This window comes from Emys orbicularis, chromosome 3, assembly GCF_028017835.1.
Source record: "Emys orbicularis isolate rEmyOrb1 chromosome 3, rEmyOrb1.hap1, whole genome shotgun sequence".
In the NCBI taxonomy this organism is placed as follows: domain Eukaryota; kingdom Metazoa; phylum Chordata; order Testudines; family Emydidae; genus Emys; species Emys orbicularis.
Window position 1 is genome coordinate 155,006,100 of NC_088685.1, and position 9,572 is coordinate 155,015,671.

General features: G+C 48.8%; 1 protein-coding gene across 3 annotated transcripts in view; it reads left to right on the forward strand.

The window, feature by feature from the left end:
- The window catches only part of DAAM2 (dishevelled associated activator of morphogenesis 2), a 147,017-nt gene extending 137,885 nt beyond the window's left edge, over window positions 1–9,132 (forward strand). For all 3 annotated transcript variants that reach the window (XM_065401898.1, XM_065401899.1, XM_065401900.1), the window contains exons 23-24: window positions 6,051–6,221; window positions 8,917–9,132. In XM_065401898.1, the coding sequence (XP_065257970.1) occupies window positions 6,051–6,221; window positions 8,917–9,132 (387 nt within the window). The remainder of the gene's footprint in view (window positions 1–6,050; window positions 6,222–8,916) is intronic.
- The last annotated feature ends 440 nt before the right edge of the window (window positions 9,133–9,572 follow it).

The following is a 9,572-nucleotide window of genomic DNA, read 5'->3' on the forward strand; positions in this document are numbered from 1 at the left end:
TGAGACTAATGGACTATTGGGGGAGTCAAGCTGGGGCACATTCCAAGAGGCATGGACAGATACCAAAGCTCGCCATCTCAAACAGCCATTTGGTAAATAAATTACCTACCCGACCTACACTAAATTAGAAATGCAGAAGGCCCAGGACAAGTTATCTAATGTGTCAGAAATGCTCATGGTGTCTATATTGCATGAGCAGGGTTGCTATTGGCTACTATGGAGCTAGCTCAAATATCCTTTATGATCAATAGGTTTCAAGGCAACGTAGGGTCCCGTCCAACCTCTGTGGAGATCGATGAGAGTCTTTCCACTGACAGGCCCATAAAAAGCAGAGTAGCATTTAGTTGAACTGCCTTGCTGCAGAATTGGAGTCTTAGTAGCAACAACTTTGGTATTGCTCGACTAGGGAAGTCTTTTAAGTTTTGCTCAGAGCAGGTGGTGTAATTCATTCTTCCCATTGCTAGTCCCTCAATAACGGTTGGAGACTCCAGGATAATTGTCATTGTTGCTGTTTTTTCTCCTGCACATACATCCCCTCCCCCCGTTCCTGCTGCTTCCAAGGGGGTCTCTGCAGCCCACTTGATGTTTCATTGGCGGGCACAGCTGCGAGCGTGTGCTGCTGTCCCGTTTTCCATCTCCTTGTTGAAACAACTTTTTAAAATAAACAACTGTCTAAACCATTTGCTTTGGCAAAAAGAGGAATTCAGTGGAAAATTTGGCAGGGGGAGGAGAGTTGGCAACAAGCTACAGACCTGTTATATCATGAGATGGAGGAGTGATAAGTTGTGGAAATGAATTTATTTTAATGAAAAATATATACCAGCCCATGTTATAATCCTCCCTCCACCCAAAAACCCACATTTTCCATCTTGCTTTGCCCATGTATCTTCCCCCGAATGGCTTAAGTAATAAGCAAGTTTCTATCCATGTTCCAGTGCCTGACATCACAGAACATCACAAAATAATATAATGCTTAGTACTTACATAATGATTTTCATATGTGGATTTCAAAGCACTTTATGAAAGACGCTACCATAAGCACCATTGTTCTCATGTCACAAAAGGAAGCTGAGTCAAAGAGGTTCAGGGTATGTCTACAATGGAATAAAAGACCCATGGCTGGCCCAGATTAGCTGACTTGAACTCACAGGTCCCAGAGCCTAGGCTCCAGCCCAAGCTTGAACCTCTACACCCCTGAACAGCCCCTTAGCCCTAGTCTGCTGACCTGGGCCAGCGGTGGGTGTTTAAGTGCTGTGTAGATGTACCCTAGGTGACTTGCCCAGGGTCACCAAAAGCATCAGTGGCAGAATCGGGAATAGAACTCAGGCGTTCTGATTCCCAGGGCAGTGGCCTGTCTTCTGGAGCATTCTGGCTCTTGTGGGTTCAGCCTGTTCAGCAATCTGATCAGTTATGATGTCTGGTCATGAGAGCTTGGGATGTAGTTCTAACCCCAAAGATGTCACTTACAGCAGCATAGCACCTTCCTACACCAGGGGGGTGGGAGGCAGGGACCGACTCAGAGAGAAAAGTACCACCTGCTGAATCACCAGTACTACTTCCTGCAGCATACTGTGTTTTCGGTAGAGGGCTCTCATTTGAGTAATGGGCAGGGCTGATGCTACTTATGCTAGAAGCATTGACAAGATCTTAAGAGGAAGTGATACAAGCTCAATCAATTTATTTGTGTCCGTCCATTGAGAATGCAGCATTATGCCTATCAGGAACCCCACAATTACCTGCCACAAATAGGGCCCAAACGATGAAGGCTTGATGGCACCTCAGGGAATAGTTCACCTATCCATGAGCGGAGGGGGAAGGAGTTCATGGCAAACCCATCTTCAGGTCTCTGTGCCCACTGTAGAGGAGACTAAATGAAGGAGCCACCTGTAGTCCAGAATAACCTCACGGAGTGTCTCTGAGATGTGGACTGGGGTTGACACAAGGAGGCATGAAATGCAGCAGATCTGTCTCAGACGCTAGGGCGTGTGTAATTCACTATTTCAAATAAGATTAATGTGTCATTTCCCGAAAGGCTGACAGCTATTGTAAAGAATTGTGACAGCCCAGGAACACACAGCAGGCTCAGCCTGAGACCCACAGACATTCAGAGTTAATGGGCAGCCAGCCGGGGATAAGCCGGGCAATCAGAAATTTCCACTTCAACAAGGAGGCCCATTGAGTGGTAATCACCCAGCACATGATCCTGACCATTTTACACTTCAAAGCTGCTATTAAGGCAAAGGCTGTGGCAATGCATCACATGCTGCTCATGCACTGTAGGGTGGGCACTGGGAAAGTAATGTGTTTACAGTGGAGTGTCCTGGGTGGAGATGGTAAGTTCTGAGAAGCACTTGTTGCAAAACTGATACAGTTGGTAGGTAGGTAAAGTCCGAAAATAGAGGGGTGTGTTGGAATTTAAAGGGTATGAAGACAGCATGAGGTTTCCTTAGCATCCCATCTTCAGAGATACTTGCATTTAGAGTACTCTACAGACATTAACTAACTAATCCTTGCAACTCTCATATGAAGTAGAAGATAGGGATCTACCATCCTCATGTAACACACAGGGAAACTGAAGTACAGATAAGAAAGTGACTAGCACAGGGGTAGTCAATTATTTTTTGTCAAGGTCCAAATTTCTTGGTCAAGGTATAGTCAAGGTCCAAACTCCAGAGAAAATAATAATAAAAAATAAGTAAATAAGATTTTTGGGGTCCGTTCAAAAGCATCTAGCAGTCTGGATTTGGCCCACGGTCCGCCTAATGACTGCCGCTGGACTAGCAGAAGGTCATATCAGTGGCAGAGTTGGGTCTAGAATCCATTCTTCTGGTTCATATTCCTCTGCTCCTACCACTTTTTCTGAGTGGGAGCCAGAGAGAAAACATGTAATTAAATAAACCATAATTTTGTTTCATAGTTCATTTGTTACCTTTCGTATAATTGTAGCTTGGTATGTTTCTACCTTTCATATTTCATTGCTTTACAGTAAGCAGATGTGGCATCATGAGGTGTCAGAGTGTATCCAGGACAGTCCTTCCTCAACATTACTTCAAAATGTAGAACCAGTTATATTTATAAGACTCTCCAATAGTTATTTTTCTTTAACAAGGGTATTGTGCCTTTAAGGAGACAGTGGAACTCTGTGACTCCATTTAGTGGGAGGAGCAATGACCAGAGCATCCCTGCTAATGAGGCAAGAGTAGCTGGTGCAGGGGGGAGGGATAGCTCAGTGGTTTGAGCATTTGGCCTGCTAAACCCGGGGTTGTGAGTTCAATCCTTGAGGGGGCCACTTAGTGATCTGGGGCAAAAATCTATCTGGGAATTGGTCCTGCTTTGAGCACGGGGTTGGACTTGATGACCTCCTGAGGTCCCTTCCAACCTTGATATTCTATGATAGCCATTGGGCAAATGGCAGCCAGGAGTGTAGAGTGTGTGCATGCAGGTTCCCCCCTTTTGAGGGAATTAAGAATGGCACTTGGGAACTACGCACATGTTATATGTAGGCAGGATTCAAGAGGCCCAGGAAAGGGGGGACTAGGCAGTACTTACGTACTCTGTGGGATTGCCCCTCCACTGGTTTAAACCAGTTTAGTATTTGTGCACCATCTCACTCAGCTTCCCGAAGTTCTATAATCCAGAGCAATGTTAAGATTCATTCCATTTCTGCACTGGTGCTCCCATCCCTACCTACAAGAACCCCTGTGACAAACACTGACCATGGCTAGATGTAATGACTGCCCATTGTGTGGTATTGCCAGGGACTAAACCCAGGATCTCCAGTGCTAAAAGCGCAAGCTTCTGCCACTTGATCTAACAGAGCAACTCTTCCTGCTGGCAACAGTAATAACCTCTTATCCTTTGTGATCTAGATACTAGTAAGAAACTGTACAGAGTTGAGGATTTGGATTCTGGCCCGCCTTTGAGTAAATAAGAGTCATTCTGGCAAATTTTGTGGGAGTTCAAAGGGCAGGAAATAGCCTAGAACAAGAAAGTGACCATTTTTGTGCATGTTTTGTGTGGGGAAGGAATGTCGCTGGTCTTGATTTGTGCCTTTTTAGTTCTCTGCAAACCGCGGCAATGAGTTAAATGGGAAAGGAATCCCTGACTAGGTCTGTCCCCCGTGGTCGTAGAATGTTCTGGGCTCTTTGTTCTGTGCGCGATGGCAGTGTCTGTGCACTACGGAGGTCTCCCCTCTTTCTTCACCCCTCCCCCTGGCCTCCCTTGGCTGATTGGCCTCTAATGGTAAAAAGAGAGAACTAAGCAAAGGGATCTTCTTTTTCAGGTTCCAAAGGGGCTGTCTCCACAACCTCTGGCATGTCTCCCTGGGAAAGGGCTGGAGTCCCCAGCAGTCAAAACATATAATGCTTACTCTCTACCATAATTTTCTAAATACATATGTCCAGAGATGGGGGTTAAACTCAACACAACAGGCATCCATTGCCAGCCTGCATTTGCACCCTACTGTCTCTGATTCTCGGCTACTGCTGCTATGCCTCTTGTCATGCTCGCAACTTGTGCTGTTTGCAGCAAATTTTGTTTAATGTCAGCTACTCTGAATTGCTCTGTTGTTTGGGGTTTTTTGCCAAAAAGCAACTGTTTACAAGAACTAGCCTATCGCTGCAAACTGCTTTGCTCGAGCCTGGCAGGAAGAGCAAAGGAGAGGGAGCATGGGGGGAATCGCAACATTTCACAGGCAGTGCCAGAAAGAAACTGTTCCTTCATCTGTCAGTCCTAGTGCAGCCATCAGCGTTGCAGGGGCTTCTGAGGCAGGATCCCAGAGTTTCTCGCTCATTTCCTGTTTGGGATACAAACTGCACAGCTCCTGGTCTCTCTCACGCTCTATAAAAACACCCAAGTGGGGAATGGGCAGCTGGATTGTCACCCCATGGACCAGGACCATTGTCATTTGTATTAATTGGATGTGCACCTGAAGCACTTTGCAGTGATCAAACGCAGTGAATCTATAGCCTGCAAGAGTCATGGTGTGGTTTGACGGCGGTGTGTCTGTGGGGAGGGTATGAACATCTACACTGGGGGAGTGTGTGGATATGTATGTGTTGGCTGAGAGTGCCTATGGGTGCTAGTGTGTGCGTGGATCAGCGTTGGGAGCAAGAGTATCGTCGAGAGGGCGTATGGCTCTGTGTGAGTATCGGCGGCAGGGCATGTGGGTGCGTGCGAGTTTATGGCTGTGTCCGAGTGGATGAGTATGATGATGTGTGCGTGTACTACTAATGGCGTGTCTGTGTCAGGGCTGCAGGTCTCATGACCCAGAGCCAGACTTTGCTGTGACTTCACCACAGCCAGATCAAGGCTGCCCTGTTACTGAAGTCCTGCCAGTTGGCAGCTTCCAAATGCTTCCTATAGCCTCAGCATTCGCCTTGTAAAATAAAGGCCACTTCTGATGTTTCCGCTCTCTTTTAAGTCCGCCTGGGAAAGCTGGCTGCTTTCCTTACCCTCCTCTCCTGCCCTGTCTGTTTGCAGCCTGGTTTCTGCCAGGCAATTCCCTTTATGTTTGCTCAGCAGTCTCCACAGTGAGGGATTACACCGCAAAAGGCCAATGACAGAACACACTGTCATGTTACGGCAAGAGTCCCTTAACCCCAGCCATGTTATCAATTGACCCAGAGGGGAGAGATGGGGGGGGAGGAGGCTCATTCGACCAGGCACAGTTTAGCACTCATTCCCTCATTGGTTACAGTGATGTTGCTGAGGTGTGGCTGCACAGCTGGTCTCTGAAATGACTCTGTGGCCCTCAGGCACTGGGCATTTTTTTTTGACATTGGTGCTTAACTGGTGCCCTCCAAATCTGCCTGCAAATGCCAACTGGCTAGTTAGGGGAGCATCTTCTTCAGGGGAGACTTTAGGGGAGAGATCAAATGGCCTTTCCTTAGCTAGCAGGGGATTGTGCAGGCGATTTCCCATTGGCCACAAAAGAACCTGAAGGGGCTTGAGTGTGGTGCAAAGCCATCCCTAGGCTTTATCTCCTTGACCCCCTTGAACAGCCCCTCTAATTGCCACGCTCGTGTTCTGTTCTTCTCCCTGTCTGACAGTACGCCAAGGCGCTGAAGCATTTTGGAGAGAATGAGGGCAAGATGCAGCCAGATGAATTTTTTGGCATCTTCGACACCTTCCTGCAGTCGTTCACAGAGGCCAAGCAAGATCTGGAGAATATGAGGAAGAAGAAAGAGGAGGAGGAGCGCAGGGCACGCATGGAGGCCATGGTGAGAACCCGGGGGAGGAGGCGTGGGGGAGGGGATGCCGCTTTCCTTGTTCTCAAGAGAACAGGGGCCAAGTGAGACGATTCCCCTGCTCATGTTCCATCCCTGCCACTGCTTCAGACACCACCTCTCACTGTCTCCTTTGCTCCCGCAAGCCTGGCTCTCCTCCACCTGTCCCTCATTTCTCATCTCCTCTCCCAGCTGCCTGTCCTCCCACTCCCTCTCCTGCCAAAGTGCTCCTTGGCTGTGTGCTTTCCCTCCCGCTGCAGGCCTTGTTATTGACACAGAGTTCTCAGTCATCAGGGGCAAACATCTGGTGGCTGCCTTGAAATCCCAGGGCTGACAAGAGGGGCTTCCAGCCCCCAGGAATCTGTTCTGCACTCTTCTCCCCAGAAAAGGATGTGCTGCCCTGTCAAACCAGGGCATGCTGTTCCAGCCCCCAAGCTGCCTTCTTGACATCTGGGTGCCCCCCTCCCCACACCTGGAGGTTGCCATCCGGCCATTGGGCTGCCTCCCCTGCACACCTGGGGGATACCGTCCTCCTTAAGACTGATATTCCTGTTTTGAAGCACTTGGCACCAGATCCCACGCAGTCCTGCCAACTGGGCTGCTTCCGTTCAGACTGGATTATCATCTGTTCTGTGTCTGTCCCCGGACAGTGTGTTGTGACACAGGAGCACACTGGCGCCTGCCTTGCAGATACCAGCAGCCTTTCCCCCGGCTGCCCTCAATGCCATGGTTACTCAGGCTGCCTTCGGCCCTGACAGGGCAGGGAGAACGTGCATGCATCATTGATTCTCCTGCTGGAACTCCGATGTGTGGGTCCCTGGGGGTTGGGGTGAACTAACCTCCCACGTTCCTGAGGCCTGAGAACAGCTCAGCATTCCTCTACCTCCTTTTGTGCTGCCATCACTTTAACTCCAGCAGCTACTGCAACCCAGGGCTTGCTTAGGAGGATCGCTGCTTTGAGCTTTTTTTTTATTATTATTATTTTTATTTATTTATTTATTTATTTTTAAACCACTCTGTTTGGCTTGGTTCAGAGGTGGAGGGGGGATTAAGGAGAAATCCCAGGACTTCAGCATCGTCCTTGGAGTTGCTGTACGAGGGGCTTTAAAATGCCAGTACTTGGCATCGATTTATTAGTGCTTAGTATTTAAAAGTGAAGTGGTTCATTGTAAAAGTATGGGTATTGTAGGTCAGCAGCACTGAGATGCCTCAACAGCCTGGGATAGCAGGAGGGCTGCAGTGGGCATGTGGGCAGAGCTATGTGTGGGGAGCCAAGGGCTAGGATGGCGCGGGGTGGGGGAGAGGGAAGACTCCAGGTCAGGGGTGAGGGACATAGGCAAAGCTGTGTGTAGGGAGCCTAGGGCTGGGATAACAGGGGGTGCTGCAGGCCAAGGGTGTGGGGCACTGACAAAGCTGTGTGTGGTCAGAACTGGAATAGCAGGGGATGTTGCACATTGCAATTTAGGTTTATTTCCTGTGTAGGTTGGTGGAGGAGGGGTATGTTTCCCCGTGTCCCGTATTCAAACTTGATGGGATCCCTCTTTCCAGAAAATCTTTCCCTGTTGTAACCACTTTCCTGAATGCCTCCCATCAGCCACCATGCTTCAGGGAAGAGGTAGTGAATAGGACCCCTTCACTGACCTAGAGAAGGGTTGTAGTTTATATATGGAGATGCACCTCCTGCATCCCAGGGGCTGACACAGAGAATGAGAGCATCGCGATTGGGTCTGCGCATGTGGGACAGGTCACCAGCCCTAACCCAAGGAGCCAGCCAGTGCTGGGGAGCTTAGATGGACGTTAGCGAGACAAACTCATATGGACAGACTCCTTGCTGGTGTCACTCCAGGGAAGCAGGGCATCACCCAGGGAAGAACTCGGCTAGTAAACTTAAAAAAAAAAAAAAAAAAAAAAAAAATCTACTGTTCTTTTTCATCACTGATGCTGTTAGTTGACTTTCTGCATCTCCTTCAGGTTGGACAGTTCAATTTGGCTGGTCTACTTCACTTTGTTTATAATTGGCTTCTCTTTCTGGATCTCTTTCTGTTGCCTTTGTGTTCCCATCACTGTAAGAGACTGACTCCATCCCAATGCATATGGTTTGATTGAATAACCACATTTCTATTCCTATTTGGGTTTATCAGCACACCCTGTGCTTAGTTTGGGGCCTAACCTACATCTCTCTATACTCTCCTCTTTTCACCTATGGGCTGGACTGTAACCTTCCACCCAGTCTGAATAAGGTGTAGCATGTGGCTGCCACTGCCCCAAGAGCAGACATGAACCAAATTGTAACTCTCAGTTTGGTCTCTGCTTCTCCCTTGCTCCAGGAGGGAAGTATCTGCAAATTATTTTAATGCTGGGTTCAATGCAGGGCTGGTGCATTGGGGGGAAAGGAGGGGTAGACAAGACTCCACCCACTCCTTACCCACCTGCACAGGAGAATAGAGGAGCAGCCCAGTATGGCTGCTATCCCCCACACAGGCTCAGGCATAGGGTTTGAGGGGGTTTCTTATGCTTCCTTTCTCCCCCGTGTGCAGCAGGGCTCAGAACTGAGCCTCCCTCTGTAATCTAGCTTTCCACATCACGCCAATCACCGTGGTATCTTAGTGCCTGCTTGACAACGTCCCTAAATAATACAATGTTCTGTCCAGCCCCAGCCAAGCCTAAATCCATGTGTCTTTCTCAACAGCTGAAAGAGCAGAGGGAGAAAGAGAGGCGACAAAAGAAAGCAAAGGCCGGCAGCATCTCCGAGGAGAGTGGGGAGTTCGACGACCTGGTGTCAGCCCTCAGGTCGGGCGAGGTCTTCGACAAAGACTTATCCAAGCTCAAGCGCAACCGTAAGCGTTCAGGGAACCAAGGCTTGGAGACGAGTCGGGAGCGGGCGGTGACCAAACTAAATTATTAACAACAAAAGGAAGGAGGGGATGTTAAAAGAAATAGAACCAACCCAAAGAAGATGATGACAAAGAACAAACCAAGAAAGATGAATGTGTGTGACAGCAATTGGCTGATGGTTGCCCCCAAGGGCTCACCCAGCCCGTAGCTAGAGACGTTACCTTTTCATGACCAACTTTCCTCCCCTCCCGCCCCTCCCCCATGCGCCTAATGTGGAATGGCTGTAAAAGTGCCTCTGTGGAGCCAGCAGGGTTTGTGACTGGGCCATTCGGATCATTGGCCAATTTGCTTCTGGGAGTCCTGCCTCCAAGCTCAGCAAAGGCCTATTGATGACAACAGGAAGCACTTGGGCCTTGTGGACCACTCGGCAACTGGGGGAAGATCGTTCGCTGTGTGCCAAAGTACAAACAAGTAGTGTTCTCCGTCTGTTGAGACTAAGCAAGACCATCA